Source organism: Cydia splendana, chromosome 14, assembly GCF_910591565.1.
Source record: "Cydia splendana chromosome 14, ilCydSple1.2, whole genome shotgun sequence".
In the NCBI taxonomy this organism is placed as follows: Eukaryota; Metazoa; Arthropoda; class Insecta; order Lepidoptera; family Tortricidae; genus Cydia; species Cydia splendana.
This window is the reverse complement of record NC_085973.1, coordinates 2,073,471-2,092,129: the sequence shown is the minus strand read 5'-3', so window position 1 is coordinate 2,092,129 and position 18,659 is coordinate 2,073,471. Positions and strand designations below refer to the sequence as shown.

The 18,659-nt window shown below is 37.7% G+C and overlaps 1 protein-coding gene across 2 annotated transcripts in view; it reads left to right on the top strand.

The window, feature by feature from the left end:
* Positions 1–17,337, top strand: part of LOC134797050 (protein maelstrom homolog) — a 117,327-nt gene extending 99,990 nt beyond the window's left edge. For both annotated transcript variants that reach the window (XM_063769270.1, XM_063769269.1), the window contains 8 exons: positions 2,645–2,808; positions 3,203–3,346; positions 3,621–3,686; positions 5,041–5,113; positions 6,333–6,380; positions 7,293–7,379; positions 15,832–16,783; positions 17,030–17,337. In XM_063769270.1, the coding sequence (XP_063625340.1) occupies positions 2,645–2,808; positions 3,203–3,346; positions 3,621–3,686; positions 5,041–5,113; positions 6,333–6,380; positions 7,293–7,379; positions 15,832–15,866 (617 nt within the window). In that variant the 3' untranslated portion in view covers positions 15,867–16,783; positions 17,030–17,337. The remainder of the gene's footprint in view (positions 1–2,644; positions 2,809–3,202; positions 3,347–3,620; positions 3,687–5,040; positions 5,114–6,332; positions 6,381–7,292; positions 7,380–15,831; positions 16,784–17,029) is intronic.
* Positions 17,338–18,659: the final 1,322 nt, after the last annotated feature.

The following is an 18,659-nucleotide window of genomic DNA, read 5'->3' as shown; positions in this document are numbered from 1 at the left end:
GGGTCGTTTAGAAATCATGTGATCGTTTAGAACTTTAGAGGGAGGGTAACAAAAATATCACGAATGATCACGATGGGGGAGGGGGGGTCAGAGATGATATCACGTGTAATTTTTTTTCAAAGCGGGAATGCCAAAAACAATTACATACTCGAAAATTTAATCAGATCAAATAATCCGCTCTATTTTAAATGCGTATTTACCCAATAAAAAACATTCATCGCACCAACTTCAAATCATTCATAATAAAAGCTCGCATCGGGGCCATGGCCTTGATTACATCATAATTGTCACGTGATCTTGTGGTAAGGGGGGGGGGGGGTTGTCTTAAAAAATCACCGAATGGAACCAAGGGGGAGGGTGGGGTCAAACATGCTGGGGACACAGTGACTGGGGCAAAATAAAAACTAAATACTGTAGCAGCACATTCGTTCATTATCACTCATATCATTCAATCATTCGCAGCTTCAGTAATTCGACTTCATCATTTCATAACCCATCTCATTTTCAAACACCGTCAGGGATGGACCCAACCCTTGAGTTACGAGAACGAGATAACGGTATTCCTGTGACCGACTTTATTAAAGCAATGTGCATCAGGGCTTGTAAGTAAATCATTTATGCAGCTTGACTGATCTAGATGAATGCTGCTTGTGCTTTAAGTAGGTATTGGAAGATTTGGAAGCACCTACATCTCTATTATCTATGAGAGTGGTGGGCAAAGTACGGCCCGCGGGCCAGCTCCGGCCCGCAAAGGGACTATCTGGCCCGCCGCTGGTCCTTGGAAATAGTATATGGCACGCGAAATAATGAAAATGCATTTTATCTGCAATTCTGGCCTTCCTCTGAAATCTTTTAAATTTTCAGATCACCAATAAATATAAAATTTTGCTCACCACTGATCTAAGACGACTATGACCTACTATAATTTTCACAGTGTGTAATTTATTTTTAATTTCAATTTTGTGTGTAATATTGTTGTTTTAATTTTGTTTGTGATTATTTACGGTGTTTTACTTACTTTTTTGTGTTTTGAGCTGTTTAATTCGGTGGTTATACATATATTTTATCAAACCGGATCACTCACGTATCATCGTACGGGTCATCGACTTTAAGTATATACGTGAGTGACCTGCTTTAATATGGTTAATATGTCAGTGTCTCACGGAAGTTTTATTACTCACAGTTGTTTAGTTCTGCTACTTTGATTTGAATTTGTTGTGTTGTGCAAGCAATTATTCTGTTTTTTAATGACATGTATTGGGCAAGCCTCAAAGTTTTCAAAAAGTTAGATAAGTTGTATTACATTTCTAGAAAATTTTGAAAGAGATCTTTCGCAATATATAATTTTCCATCGGCACATTACTAGTTTTCTAGTATTTGATAGTTGACCGAAGCGAAGCGAAGGTCTACGTTTTGACTCGGGCATTTTGCTTTCGTATGTCCGGATGTTCTCCTCTACAGGTCGCAATTCTTAACCGATTCTCGTGAAATTTTGTGACCGAATTTTATGAGTAAATAAAATTTTTTTGTCAATCCGGTTTTTGGAAATTTTTAAAAATGGCGGAGTCGTGATACCTGGCGCCTAAACAAATAGTCGTATCGATATCATAAGACTTTTTTCTTTTTGAAACATGTTTACAGAGTTAATAGCAAAAAATGCAGAAAAAATTTATCGCTGGTTTAGGCGGTATTTAGATATTTAATTTTAACTAATTTTAATTTGAGAAGGAGTAGCTAAATTTCGTCAACCCATTTAAGAACTATTTGGCTCGGTTTGTAAACGTTCGCTTTTTCTGTTTGCACAGAGGGTCTGGGTTCGATCCCCAGTAATTGTATGCTGGGATATTATAACTTTTTGTATTTTTTTACACATATATTTCGTATTGTTTTTCTTTAATTTACTATACACCGTGTTTTTATTGAATTCCGTTAACTTCGGGGTATAGTTAAGTACGTTTATAAGAACTAAATGGCATAGTTAATTTTCAAAAAAAAAATTTTTTTTTGTTTTCTTTTTTTTTTTTTTTTTTTTTAAAGTAATTAAATGTAGCATATAGCGTTGTTGTAACACGGGCATTACATTTAACTCAACTAAACAATTGAAATCTGTGACATATCAATGTCATTTCGTACATTTCGTACATTTCGCGGGCTCAGCCTTGCCTGTCCAACTATGTAAATAAATCTAATAATTAATTAATTATAAGACTTAGCATTAAGCATATATGTACCTGACATGTAAAATTATATTTTTATCAATACAGAATTGAATTGAATTGAATTGAAATCGACCGAGATTGTACTTAAGTTTAGTAGCAAATGTATGAACTCATTCTAAACACTAATCAATATGTAAGCCGGCCCTAAGGCAAGTGTACACGCTTGTAGAGGCCTTATAGTAAAAAAATAAATTATGGATTATCTCCGAAATGGACTTAATTAGAACATCGGTGTCTTTGAGAAAGTTACTTGATTTAAGCTCAGGAATGCACCCTTGAAATTAACGGAAATCAAAAAAAACACGGTGTATTTAAAGCTCTTAGCACCATGTTATTTCAAGCTCTGCTCGCGAGGTCTACAGCTCACAGAGCCACTAGTATATTACCACATAACAATTTTTATTTTCATTTGTATGACTTTTCAGCCGAAGACGACCGTCTCTTCCGCGTGTACAAGCTCGACACCCTCTTCTTCCACATGATAAACGCTCTCAAGTCCCATCAGGACGAAGGCTTCCCCAAGCAGTCTCTGGCCCTCACGCAGCTGAAGAAAGACCAGTTCAAGTACAACCCCGGACTAGGGTGCGAGGTATGTTCTACATTGTCCAAACTAGCTAGGCATGTTGTTCAATCATAGGATAAAGTGGTTAAGTCCCATCAGGACGAAGGGTTCCCCAAGCCATGTGGCCCTCACACAGCTGAAGAAAGACCAGTTCAAGTACAACCCTGGACTTGGGTGTGAGGTATGTTCAACACAGTCAATGAAGCTAGATGTCCTGTTCTACCACACAACGCCCTCAAGTCCCATCAGGACGAAGGCTTCCCCAAGGAGTCTCTGCTCTCACACATCTGAAGAAAGATCAGTTCAAGTAGAATCCAGGGCTAGGGTGTGAGGTATGATCTACATATGATCAAATTATAGTGTGGTAAAGGTATTCTTAAATCGATGAAACAAATTATCATGATTGACTTATTGTTCGCAGTCTCACGAGGAAAAGGACAAGTCCGTGGAATGCACGCTGTCCCGCACGCAGCGCTGGGCGTACACCATCCTGGACAGCATCTGCCCCGTGGCCGGCATCGAAGCCCTGCCCGGCTGCCACGTGCCGCGAGAGTTCCACGTCGATGTGAGTATAGTTTTTGAACGGAGCTCGTCAAAAGAATCTTTTTAGTATTGTCAGTGGGGAGACACTCCTCCTTTTGGGCATTCTCGGCTCCGTTCGGTTCAGCATTGCTCCGAGCAATTAAAGGAAAAGTTTGAGATAAAGAATGGAGTTTGTGTCTCTTCTCGTTGATGGGTCATACACAGATTTCATAAAATGTCACCCCTGTGGACATAATTTAACTGCTTGTTGGAAAAGTAGTTTTACCTTTGGATTTAATGTTCGTTTTTTTTTTCAGAGCATCCTCAACTTTAAGGAACAGAGGAAGGACCGCGTTGGGCCGTCAGTAGCTGGAAGCAGCGCGGTAAGTGTCAACCACTTTTTGAAGTGAGAACTTCTTTAGCGGCGCTGTGCACTTTTTGTGATGGGGAAAAAATGTTAAACTCGCGACAGGTCACGTCTCCGTAAGAAGTAAGATTTCGTGATGGGGAAAAAATGTTAAACTCGCGACAGCGTAAGACGTAAGACGGACACGTGACCTGATCGAAAAACTCTTAAGGCTCCGTCACACAGGCGCGTTTTGCGCGCCGCTTTTACATATAAAATGCTCACGCCCCGCCCGGAAAACGCGCCTGTCTGACGGAACCTTTACAATGCATGTCATTGAGTTTTCACTTCTGCCGGCACTCCCGGAGTGCAACCTGTTGTTTTTTTTTTGTGTAAGTGGACAGTACACATTTAATAAATCTGCAATGTCAACAAATAAACTTACAAATATACCAATGATATTATATCCTCCTAAAGGCCCAGCCATACAAATGAAAAATCCAAAATTTGCCACTAAAATTTGAACCTATAATTGTAGGAAATAGAGTTGATTTTGCGTTGTTGGAAAAATGAATGAAACAAAGCAAAAGCGACTCTGTCCCAATTAAATAGGATTTAAATTTCATCGAACTGAAGAGGTTCTATAGGTAGGACTTTGGGCCTTAGGCGGTTATAACCATAGAAGGTTATACTTATGCATAGCAAGCACAAAAAACCGGACAAGTGCGAGTCGGACTCGCCCACTGAGGGTTCCGTACTTTTTAGTATTTGTTGTTATAGCGGCAACAAATACATCATATGTGCAAAATTTCAACTGTCTAGCTATCACGGTTCATGTTCATGTCGTACAGCCTGGTGACATACAGACGGACAGTGGAGTCTTAAACTGAAAATCATAATTCAAGACCAAAAAAAGTAAGACAACGTTGCCACTGCAATAATTTGTTTGTAAAATAGTAAATTCCTTTTGATAAATAATCACGCCAAAATAATTTATTTATTAGTAATTTTACTCCTGCGATTTAAAAAAGTACTTTTGTAAAAGTAAAAGTATTCTGTGGTAATAGGGTCCCGTTTTTACCCTTTGGGGACGGAACCCTAAAAAATACTAAATAGGGTATTATATTGTATTTAAAATAAATTATTTTACAACATGCCTGAAATAAAACACCAAATAATTATTAGAAAAACACAGATAGGAGTTATTTTTAAACACAAGTTCTATTTAATAAATCGGATAGAAACATAAAAAGTAGGTGAGTTGACCGTGACGTCACGATGTAATGTTTCATATAAATTCCATATTAGCAAATCGTTTTGACAGTTCTAAAAAAGTAACTGATTTGACTAATAGGAAAATACCCTATTGTTTATGAAATGTATTATTTCAGGCGATGATATCATTCAACAGTTCCTTGAGCGAATCATTCGGCGAGGCCACTCTAGTCAACAAATCTGATAGCAGTAAGTTTCAACTATACATGATACTTTTTTTTCAGCCTATGCGTGTGTCCCACTGCTGGGCAAAGGCCTCCTCTCCCTTTCCAATCCTCCCTGTGCTGAGCAAGATCCCGCCAATCCCGCTGGAATGCATCCAGGTCGTCCCGCCATCTCTTTCTCGGTCTGCCTCTGCCACGACTACCCTGGATGCCAGCTAGTGGCTATTTTGGCCCATCTGTCATCATGCATCCGGCAGACATGTCCAGCCCAGTGCCACTTTAGACTGGCGGTTTTCACCCCAACATCAACGGCTCGGGTTTTGGAGCGAAGCATGTTTACATGATACTTATTAGGTTTTAAATAATAAAAAGCTTGTTTGCACCTGCTAATTCGCATAGAAGAGCATTACAACTCGCTTAAGAAGATTCTGAAAATGCATCTTAAGGTGGTATTCCACCTATCCAATTTCTTTGTCCAATGTGTTTTGCGTCTCACATTTTGCTTTAATGAGAGAGTGAGACGCACTGACATTGGACAAAGAAATTGCACAGGTGGAATACCACCCTTAAGCGGAAAACTGTTGAGGGCGAATTACCTTTTTGACCGACACAAATCTGTCCGCATTTATTTATATTTCGTTGTATAATTTCACCTTTAAATAATTGCTTTGTTACATTTCAGTTTATGGCGTGTGTTAAAACATTCTAGACCCCAACTGTTAAGCTTAATAAACAGAAACCGACCAAGTGCGAGTCGGACTCGCGCACGAAGGGTTCCGTACCATTACGCAAAAAACGCCAAAAAAACCACGTTTGTTGTATTAAATATTTATTATATACTGTTTTTACTTGTTGTTATAGCGGCAACAGAAATACATCATGTATGAAAATTTCAACTGCTAGCTTTCACGGTTCATGTGATTCAGCCTGGTGACAGACAGACGGACGGACAGACGGACAGCGTCCTAGGGCGTAATAGGGTCCCGTTTTTACCCCTAACCCTAAAAACTATGTATATTAGAAACCCAATTTCTTGGTAACTCCAGAGAAATTTTGAGTAGCGCGAAAGACATACAAAACTGCCGATCAAAAAGTTGATTCGCCCATTAACCGTGGTAATAATGTATGAAAACAAGTTGCAATGAAAAATGGCGTATTACTACTGCAGTTGAAACAGACTTTTTTAAGTTCAATATCCAATCAATGACCCTTCAACATTTTTACAATATTACATTATTTTCTAGGCATCCGCTCGAAGACGCAGCCGCCAATGCGCATGCCCAAGACTGATTGTAAGTATTTGATTTATTAAAATATTTAAAAAATTATGCATTATTTATAGCTCAGATCTCAGATTTTAAAGGTTAATTTATTTCGATTTCTAACTATACTTTGTGACCATTTCCGTCAGTAGAAAAGAGCGGCAAATTTATAAAATATAGGCGCGAAGAGTTAACGCCCCATAGAAAATTTGAATTTCGCGCTTTTTCTACTGACAAACTTGTTTGGCCGTCTATAGATGAATCATTTTTTGGTGGCATTCGTTGCCATGTTTATGTTCCCCTGGACAACTTTTGAAACTTTCATTTTGATAGTTTATAGTTGTAATTATGTCCCTGGGACAATGGGACAGAATAATAAACACGAAAAAGTTGATCCAACCAGGTGGAAATAAAAATCTATGAATTATTAACGCATCTGATTTTAAAATAATTTTGTATCAAACAAACGTCTGTGAACTATACCACAATGCTTATAAATAAAGGAAAAGTATATGAAATGAAGTATATGGTGAAAATATTGGCTGTCATCGGGTAAGTCTCGGTAGCTCTGGCAGAGAGACGAGCTAGTGATCCAATCGCGAGTTCCAATCTCGCCCGAGACAGTGAATTTTTCCACTTAGTTCTATAGTTTTTTAGTATTAGAAAAATACTACGCCATCTTGAAGTGTATTTAATTGAAAAACGCTTTTTAAAAATGAGTAACTATTACTTATTAAAGCAAAAGAATGTAAATAATCGTATATGATTCATAATTACTACATATTTTTCAAGTGTTTTTCAATAAAAATACACGTCAAGATTGTTTACCTTGTTTCTAATGCAAAAGAAAAACTAAAAGCTTCAGATTTTGGCGAGTTTTCTCACTGATTTCTGTCCAACTACACCGTTTCATGTATTTATTACTTTGGAATCTGTTTTTAGACTCGCAGGCGCTCCGGCCTGCCCCCGAGCTGACGGAGAGCGACCTCCTCACCGCCAGCTTCGCGCAGGCCACCATCGCCGGCAGAGGTATGTGAAAAGAAAATGAGTATAACAACCTACATAGTAAAGCGGGTCACAAACTTCATGCCTTCAGAGAGACTTATCATCCATAACTGGGTACACCTAAGAGACTTTACAACTAGCTGATCCAACTCACCACCAACCAAGTTCTATAGATATTCTATTGGGAGTAGAAGTTTACAACGAGATGATACAGCCTGGGGCCTATTGCATAACAAACTACAACTAATATTACAAGCGGAACTCCTTTTCTAATTTCACTTATTTAATAAGGAGTTCCGCTTGTAATATTAGTTGTAGTTTGTTATGCAATAGGCCCCTGGTCTGATCAAAGGCGTTCCAGGCTCTCCCATAGCTTTACAAACACAACGAGTGGCGATAAATTAAAACACGATCGAAGGGAGGGGATTCCTTACTTTTCGCACTTGTATCGTATATTCCGTCCACGAGCGTATATTTCTTTGATGTTCAATCGTAGGGAAAAAACCATTTGCTTTTGATAGTGTGACACGGCACTTTGCATGTATAATTCAGTTTAACGTTTTTAGGATTGTCTCGAATATAGTATAGTTTTGTTTTATGGCAAGGAAGTCATTGATGTAGCAACAAAACAAATGACAACCATTTGGCCAATTAGAAACTAATTAAATCTGATGGTGTTGCTACTTCAAATTAAATCCTAAATTGATGGAATAGTATTAATTAAATATTTAAATCAAAACTTAATTTTTAAATACAAAAAAGGTGGAAATATGTTTAGATAATTAAATATGATTTATTTCTATATGTTGGACTTACATATAAAAAATTATTCCATGAATTTCATTAGTTACTGTTATTTTGATTGTGTTATCCCAGGGACAGTTAGGTTGAGATTTTCCTGGTTGGCTTTTGCCCTGGATGGGCATCTTTTAATTTAGAAAGTGAAGCTAAATACATCATGCTATGGTAGCATCGATCCGAGTCTTGATTAGGCAGCAGCCGCTGCATCCATGAGCTAGGAAGCTCATGCAGAAGTTATTTTGCCACAGACATCTGCTGGCGAAACAATGTGGTGGGATGGGTATCAGAGCTGTGAGATGAGTCCACTGTAGGAATTTCCAGCTGCTGATTGGGGTTTTTCGTTTTTATGTTACTACGTATGTGAAATCAGTTCGCATATCAGAGTATGGAAGTCTGTCCATATTCCTAAAACTTCAAGTGTGTCTGGTGAGCAGTTCGCCATAAGAATTTCGCTTTTCTGCTGGGTGGAGGAGACGACACCTTCAAGCCGAGGCCTTAGGCTTTCTGTGGTGCTCCGCGGTGCAATATTGTTATGAGGTTGGTGTACGCTTTCCCTCCATCCTAGAAGCTTTTTCCAAATTTAAAGTTAGAGAATTTATTAAATCGTATGTGATGGCAAATGATAAATTAGGTACTAACAAATTTAGATAGGTCTGCTTGTAAATCATTGTAGAACCATATTTTGGCACGACCCGGCTCTATCGTCTGACATTATAGAATAAGGTGCTTAATGCTAGCTTAATAAATGATTTACTTGTAGAACAACTTCCTCAGTGTGAGAATAGAAATAAATTATGTGTCACGAAACTAACATTTCATTTTGACATCCTTTAGAAAACCCTGAATAGTTGATGGAAATAAGTGTAAGCACCTGCTTGAGTTTTTGGTTAAGATTTAGATTGGTTAATTTAGTAACCTTAATTGTCCGTGAGTTTCCTCTGGGCAAAGCCCCAGCCGGGCAAGGAATACTCACCGTGACAATTTTGCGCCCACAGATTCCGTCTTAAAGCTCTATTTCCATCATAAATCAGTTTGTATCACTGCCATCACATATAGATAAAAAAAAGTTTTGTAATACTTACGGTTAAGTATTAATTTTGAGCTTGTGCTTTGGCGTTGCACACTGTGATACCATCCAGGTTAAGCTTTAGCTGTTTTACAGTTAGTTTGTCCAATTTGCTGCACGAAATTCAGAATTTCTGGTGAAATCCGTAAATGAAATGCCTTGATTTTCAGTTAGTAAAATATGTGCTGACATTTTGTCAGGAAGTTGAAAGTGTCAAACTTTTAGTACATTTTGCTACTTTTTATGCTTGTAAGCTTGTCTCTAAAGATTGAGACCTAAGATATTTTGCATTTTTGAGGATTTAAAAAGCATTTTTTTAATTTTGTTGTATAACTTGGTTAGTTATAGACAAATACTTGGGCAGAGCCTTAATAAGTACTGCAATTGAGTTGTATGTCATTTTGTTAAGGTCAAGTCAAGGATCTTTTAGTTCAAGTTCGAAAGCTTTAAGCTCGTGCAGAAACTGTTAAGAAATTTGAGAAGTATTGTTTAAGTGTAAAATTTTAACTCAAAATACCTTTTAGTTTAAAAATATATTAGATATTTAGCCACAGATGGATATTTTGGGCTTTAAGAACAAAGGAAATTGTTTTTGGTAAAATGTATGAACATACAGTGTGTACATACTTGATTTTGGAACGTTTTTTTCTAGATAGACTTCAACTTGAAAGCTTGCAATTTTAGGACAATTTTGTGTAGTAATTTATTTTAGTTAGTGGCTTGCTTTCACTGTTATCAATAGCTTTGATACAAATTTTGTTTATATGAAATATGTAAGATACTTACACAGAGCTAAAAAGGGTTCATTGTAGTAAATAACACAATAAATTTAGCATTGTTTATTATAAATAGCAATGATACAATAGTGCCACGTCAATTTGTAAGTCTTTTGCCATCATATTTAAATATTTTGAGTTAAACTTATTATACAACGGCGATTTCAGTACACTTTTAATGTTTAATGCCCGTTGAACTTATTTATGAAGGAGGATCAAATCTGAGGCGCTGCTGGCAGTAGTTGGAAGTTTGCAGGAACGGCGGAGAAGTGGAAATGTTTGAGTGTCCGGCAGCAGCAAGGTTGATAGTCGCTGGCAAGTGACTTCTGTTGTGTTCCTGATTAGGAAATGATTTTGATTTGTGAAGATATACTTCTTCAGCGCACTGCCAGTGCCTATGTTCTCATGATTTAACATTGTTTGATTTTCAAAGTTGCAAATTCCTGTAGTCCGGTGTCCAGTTATAGGCATAGCTGGATATCTATTGCTTTTATGGTGGTCTGTTGTTCAAATTTAGCACAGTTTTATAGTAATCTGTAACAATTTCATTAAAATTAGAGTTGATTATACATACTACGTTGGTTATTTTATAAAATACAGGGAACTTTACAGAGGTGTTGCGTTCAGTTTAGAGTATGAGAACGAAAGTTGACTCCTTTTCTCATTATTTGGTAGATTACCTGTGTTTATTAGTAGATTTAATTCCATTCCAAGTCGCATTTTGACAAACTAAATATTGAAGTTCTAAGTATTGTTCGAAGTTTGATAACCCTCGTATTTGGTTTTCCAATTTGTTGTACTTTAAAGTGGCTAAAATATAGATAAATCTAGTAATAAATGATAAATGCGGCGAAAGTTTTTTGTAGGTAAGGTTATAATTCGCAAAATATCTCAGTGACATTTAACTTTTTAAAAGCATAGACGCTATACCATAGAGTAAATAAATAAGTTCAACAAAGGGTGCGTTCAGAAACATGATATTTTTAGGGTCCAAACTTAAGTCGTAACGTGTCAGCGTTTAATAAACGCTCGTTTTTTTTTTAAGTTATTGAGCAACTTGGTTTATCACACAGAACACCGCCTCTAGAAACCTAATATTGGCCATTTTGTTCCCGACGCAAATCACCAAACTGTGAGGTGCGGGAGGGGTGCTCACGGCGTTTCAATTGGTCGTTTCAAACATGGCGCGCTGACACGTGTAAGCGTAGGGATGGGACATGTTCATTACAGGTAGTGGGTACTGCTACCAGTGATACCGAAATTTATTGTGGTAAAATTGTTACCAATTTAGAATACTTAGAGTAAACTTACTTAATAAATAATTATATTGATTAATTTAATATTTCATTAAGTAATTTAACAATGTACCTGAAATGTTTACTTAACATATTAGGGCATTTCTGTTTAAAGTACCCAGAACATGAATTTTAAAGTTTAGAATTTTTATATTATTTCCACTCAGAATCGCAATCTCTTTCGATACGAGAAAAAAGTGTCGCCAAAATCTCATACAATTATTTTCTTTTGTCCGTTTTATTAAGGTCATAGAAGGATTAGAAGGTTGTGTATTGAAAACATATTCAAATGGACCAATAACATATGCCTATTACAAATCAACTCCGAGTTCTCTCGCACTTCTTTGAAGTTCATCATCAGGTCCATTTCGTGACATGAGACCTAACTGCTCACTTAGATGATTCTAAAAAACCCATACAACATATGTCTAAGACATACCAACACCGAGTTCCCTCGCACTTCTTTGAAGTTCATCATCAGGTCCATCTCGTGACATGAGACCTAACTGCTCACCTAGAGGATTCTAAAAAACCCATACAACATATGTCTATCACAAACCAACACCGAGATCCCTCGCACTTCTTTGGAGTTCATCATCAGGTCCATCTCGTGACATGAGACCTAACTGCTCACCTAGAGGATTCTAAAAAACCCATACAACATATGTCTATCACAAACCAACACCGAGTTCCCTCGCACTTCTTTGAAGTTCATCATCAGGTCCATCTCGTGACATGCGGCCTAACTGCTCCGCTGGCCTAGAGGATTCTAAAAAATTTACACAACATATTACCTATATATTATGTCTAAAATGGTACAATACGGTATGACGAAGCACGAAGTTTCCGTAACTGAAAAACCATCATCGTCACATCACTAGTCGAAGAGGAAAGGGATAGCGCATTGCATTTTCAAGTTGACGAAAAGGGACGGACATACTTCGCCTCTGCTTACGACCAGTATAAAATGAACCCCGCGGACAAGAAACATTATTCAATGAAATAATGAATTTGACTTTCCTGTGGGATGTTATTCCATCTGTTTCGTAAGTAGATGTCTTAGATGACTTGCCACACCATTTTACGCTGCAATATCCCATGATTTCCCAATGAATTCAATAGTTTACGATTTATTTTCTTAGACTCGTGCACACTGCTAACAGGTCGTAACCTTGGGCGCAACTGATCGGAGCGGCGCGCGAACAATCTTATATTTGACCTATACACCATACGGGCGGTGGCCGCGAGTCGTCCTATAAGCTCGGTCTATAGGGGTTGGTCTGTGGTTTATCATTACGGTGTTTCAAAACATTCCATTTAATGATGTAACGTTACGATGATGTTTTTTAGCACCAAGTTTAAGTTAAATTGAAGTTTTTTGGACAATTTAGGTTCATTTCAGGATGGTGCTAGTTTGAAGTGTCGTTTTGGATTTTGGACATGGAGTTTGGATCGTGGCGTATTAAGGATTCGGACACAAGGGTTTTGGTAGGTTTTGGAGGTGGAGGTTTTCTCTGGACGCAAGGTCCCGGTTTTTTAGCTTTCACCTTGCCGCCAGAGTAAACGCCCTCGCGTACGCTATAACGTTTCGTTCTACGGTTGTTTCGTTTGGAGTGTTGGATATTGTGGTAAAAATATTCAATCACGACTGTATGTGCGGAACGTGGTGAGCAGCAATGTCTGTTTTCACTACTATTTTTTTGTTTTGTGTGATGAATGAAAGGGTTCTTGGAACAGTGCTCTAAATGCGTGGAGTATGAAAGGGGCGTTACAATCTAGCTCATTTTTTTAAGTTTTGGAGCGATCCTTAATACGGCCAGGGGTTTTTTGTGAGAAGTATCGGGTGCTTACCACACCCGAGCGCCGTGTTTGGTGCGTTTTGTGTTTTAGGTCGACAGGGGTCCACACCCAGGAGATTTTGTGAGGTATGGCGGGGCGCGCACTGCATACCACGGACGTTTTGCGTTCTTTTTGTGTACTCCGATGGGTTCTTGCTCTTTTCAGGCGTCGACTTGGTACTCGCTGGTGGGTACCTTTTGTGTACGTGTTGCCCATAAGTCCAAGCCATAGAGGCGTTGGTGAGGCACACGATTTTTTGTGTTCGCGCTGCCGATACAACGAGAAATATTTTGTAGGCGAAGATGCGACACGCGATATCGCCGCCAATCATGCCTGGCGTGCGATACTGTTTCAGTACTCAACCTCAATGGTTGAGATTTTGGGCATGTTGCAACCTCAGAGTTGTGTAAGGTTTTGGTCGGTTTGTTTTGTGATCCGGAGAGTTGGGGGATAGGTTACTCTCACCAACTCGAAGGGCCCAGATGTTTTGGTATGGTTTGGTTAGTTTTGTTTAATGGAAGAGTTGGCACAGTTAAGATGTGTCCAATTCAACCGTTTGTTGTTGGTTTTTTTTAGGATTGGTATTTTGTCTGTTTGGGTTTGCTGTGGTTGTCAACCTGAAGGGTTGAGACAATTACTGGTGTCCTCAACCCGTAGGGTGGCGACAATTTTAGGATTAGAATTGAAATTTCGGAATTACTAATTATATTTTGGTTTGGATTTTTATTTAGCTTCTCAAGTTTATGAAAGTAAACTTGGAAGTGGGAATCATTCGGATTTTTATTTTGCCCGGTCTAGCAGAGACGAATTTAGGAATGCTGATCATCAGTCCTGGCAGTTGGTTTGGTTTTTCCAGCGCAACGATGCAATGTTGTGCTGGTAAAACCAAGGAATGTTTACTGGTTAGTTAGGAATAATGTGGTGGATTTTTCTGATGGGCTCGGATACCACACACGTTAGGTTTTTAGTTATTTAGTGTTACGTGGGTTCGAGAATTTAGAAATCTAAAATTTATTGTTTAGCGGTTTTGTTGTGCATGGAGAATGAGTAATTGTATCCTTGGCTTTTCTTTTCTGGATAGGGATCTCGAAACCTGCGGCAATCATTTTGGTTGTGTTTTTTTTAGGTGCTCCCATACTAGGTATGGTCGAGGTAGTTTCGTATTGTTTTGTTTACTTTTCTTCGTGACACATGTTTTGGATTTAGGATAGTCGCTGAGGACAGCGAGCGTTTTACCCTTGGTAAAACGCAACAGCGGGGAGAGGGGTATTGTGACACGGCACTTTGCATGTATAATTCAGTTTAACGTTTTTAGGATTGTCTCGAATATAGTATAGTTTTGTTTTATGGCAAGGAAGTCATTGATGTAGCAACAAAACAAATGACAACCATTTGGCCAATTAGAAACTAATTAAATCTGATGGTGTTGCTACTTCAAATTAAATCCTAAATTGATGGAATAGTATTAATTAAATATTTAAATCAAAACTTAATTTTTAAATACAAAAAAGGTGGAAATATGTTTAGATAATTAAATATGATTTATTTCTATATGTTGGACTTACATATAAAAAATTATTCCATGAATTTCATTAGTTACTGTTATTTTGATTGTGTTATCCCAGGGACAGTTAGGTTGAGATTTTCCTGGTTGGCTTTTGCCCTGGATGGGCATCTTTTAATTTAGAAAGTGAAGCTAAATACATCATGCTATGGTAGCATCGATCCGAGTCTTGATTAGGCAGCAGCCGCTGCATCCATGAGCTAGGAAGCTCATGCAGAAGTTATTTTGCCACAGACATCTGCTGGCGAAACAATGTGGTGGGATGGGTATCAGAGCTGTGAGATGAGTCCACTGTAGGAATTTCCAGCTGCTGATTGGGGTTTTTCGTTTTTATGTTACTACGTATGTGAAATCAGTTCGCATATCAGAGTATGGAAGTCTGTCCATATTCCTAAAACTTCAAGTGTGTCTGGTGAGCAGTTCGCCATAAGAATTTCGCTTTTCTGCTGGGTGGAGGAGACGACACCTTCAAGCCGAGGCCTTAGGCTTTCTGTGGTGCTCCGCGGTGCAATATTGTTATGAGGTTGGTGTACGCTTTCCCTCCATCCTAGAAGCTTTTTCCAAATTTAAAGTTAGAGAATTTATTAAATCGTATGTGATGGCAAATGATAAATTAGGTACTAACAAATTTAGATAGGTCTGCTTGTAAATCATTGTAGAACCATATTTTGGCACGACCCGGCTCTATCGTCTGACATTATAGAATAAGGTGCTTAATGCTAGCTTAATAAATGATTTACTTGTAGAACAACTTCCTCAGTGTGAGAATAGAAATAAATTATGTGTCACGAAACTAACATTTCATTTTGACATCCTTTAGAAAACCCTGAATAGTTGATGGAAATAAGTGTAAGCACCTGCTTGAGTTTTTGGTTAAGATTTAGATTGGTTAATTTAGTAACCTTAATTGTCCGTGAGTTTCCTCTGGGCAAAGCCCCAGCCGAGCAAGGAATACTCACCGTGACAATAGCTGAAACTAAAAGCAATCGCAGCTTTGTCTATGAAATTGTCAATTTTGTTCGTTGTGCGAGACAAACGCTAGTGGACGGAATTAGCCACATTTATCTTAGTATATTCTTAGTGCATATTTTTTTATCTAAAATACCCGGATGTCACAATAATATGTTTTTTACAGGACGCGGCCGTGGTCTTCCTACTAACAAGAAGTAATTTCACTAAAATTACTATACTACAAAGTTAATAGAACGAGACGGATGTTATGTTTTGTCTTTATCACGTGATAGGTGACAATATTACGTCCGTCGATCTATATTACTTTATCGCAGTCTATACTCTGTATCTTTATTAGGTACTTAAATAAAAGTAAACAAATAAATTATACATTTTCGGGTAATTATAACATTTATTGATTAACCAAACAAATACAAAACCACCTGGATCTGTCACTGAACGACCTGACTTTAACCTACATTATTTGATCGTGTAATGTTTTCGTCTACCCACAACTGGCTTAGGAGCCATTTGAGGGTAGATTTTGTTTACTTTTATTTAAATACCGAATGATACAAACTATAGTATAAAGACTTGGACTTGAAGGGTATAATCAGTACTATCAGTAGGTTAAGAACATGTCAGAATTTAAATGTCTTATAATGAATCTCTTGGTGTTATAGAATAAGTGACAAAGTGTATTAAATTTCCCTTAAGACCCAGAGTTTATGTTATTTTGATTTTTTTGACTAATGCCCGTAGTAATTATGGGTACCTATTATTAATTACTTCAATGTACTTTGAGCCATATGCGATTGGACAAAACAATTATTTTGTGTATTTCGATTTCAAAACAAAATAATCAATCTCATTTCCTACACTATTGATTTCAAATTAAACTGTCTATTTTTTGTATGATAGGCCTTAGGAGGTTAAGGATCAATATTGTCTTGGAAATGGGACGTATTTAAAAAAAAACATTATTTAGGTTTTCTATAAGAAAGGACGCGGAGCACGAGGAATTCCATACATTCACCCGCCTGTTCCTATCTCTATCGCACGCGCATAATTATATCCATGTCCCGCTCGCACAGTGTCATTGACCTCCGGCATCACGAGTGGGACACCAATACACGGTGTGTCTGACCATGGGGCTTTAAATACAGGGCTTGATTTTACTATGGGACCAACCCTAAAATCGGGGAAAATTTTTTGGCTTTTCCATAGAAAACGTCGACATCTGATCAGCCAAAATGTATGAAAAAGTAAAAAAAAAATTCGGGATTTCGGGGTTGATGCCATAGTAAAAGTAGCTCAGTTTAGCGAGTAGAATCGAGCCCTGGATTTAAAGCCCCATGGTCAGACACACACGTATAATTAAGCACGTGCGATGGAGATAGAGACGCGGACGGTGGGGTCAATGTACTTCATTCCTCGTGCTTGCGTATCCTTTCTTTAGTACAAAATGTACTACCAACGAGTATTGTCCTGTCTTCTTATTTAAATTTGACGTGAATTAAATTACCAAATAACTATAGTTAGTATAGTTAAGCCTTTTATCAACAAAAATGTTCACTTATACACGGTGGCTAAAAAATAACTGCATTCCCGTTGCCAGGGAAGTTTTGGGATTATACTAAGCAACTTTTACTATGGGACCAACCACAAAATCGCGAAAAAAATGTACCTACCATAGAAAATGGACCAGCCAAAATGTATGAAACATTCAAAAATTCTTCGCGATTTCGGGGTTGGTCCCATAGTAATAGTTACTCAATATAATCCCAAAACCTCCCTGGCAACGGGAATGCAGTTATTTTTTAGCCAACCTGTATAAATAATAGAAGCTACATTTATTGCATTTATGTACTAAGGAACTTATAGGATAAGTGTATGGAACCATTGGTATTTTGAACCAAACCAGTAAACCCTATAAGGGTATAAAATTGAAATTCATATTTGTAAAATTATATGTCTGTACAAGTACAGTACATATATTCTTGTTAGAAATTGTTGTCAATTTATGCCAATATCAATAGATTAAGAGTATGTAAGTTTCATGTTGTAATGTTTAAAATGCTTATAAAGTGCTTTTTTTTCTTTTTCTTATTGTTATTTGTTGAAGCTACCTACCTTCCTACGCTTGTCTTTATTCTGAGATTTAACAAATGTCACAATGTAATATAAATGCCTTGAAAATAACCTTATGGTTATCCCCAGGCGTTACCACAAAACTGATAAAAAATCCCAGTAGTTACCACAAATTCACTTTCTCAATTGTTACCGCTGGGTTAAAAGGCGAAGTTTTTTTTTATCAGTTGTTAACTTTGGTTATTACTTGGCGGTAACATCTGGTTATGTCCCCAATATAATTAGTCGGGTTCAAAAAATAACGCAATTCAGAAACTGACACAGCGATCTGCCATGATGATCGAAAACAGAAAACATACTATAACCTAATTTCACATGACCTATCAGGTATTAAATTTATACTATGCTTTTCAAAATATATGAGTGTAAACGTATTACGGCCTGGGGGTCTAGCCAAGGTGACAATCGTTTGCGCTACGACAACGAAACTATCTGTCTCTATCACTCTTCTTGTCACATTGGCTAGTGGTCCCTAATATTTCATTCTTTCTTGTAGAAAATGATTGTGATCGGAAATTCCCGTCCAAGTTACTGTCAGGACTGATTAGAGTAGGAAAGAAAGAATAATCAGATGAAAAGAATGAAATTATTGGGTAAATCAACTATTTCTTGTCACTCGTTGGGGGCTGTCCATAAATTACGTGATCGTTTTTGACGATTTTTACCCCCCCCCCCCCTATAAAATCCTATCAATAATCCTATCCTCCTAAAATCAAGCTTCGAATGACCCCGTTTCCTCCTACGTCATGCTACCATCATCCGATGTCCAGACCCCCCCCCCCCCCCTAATTTGAAATGACGTAATTTATGAATAGCCCCTTGCCATGGTTACGGTCTCCTGGGTCACTCTTAAAATACTAG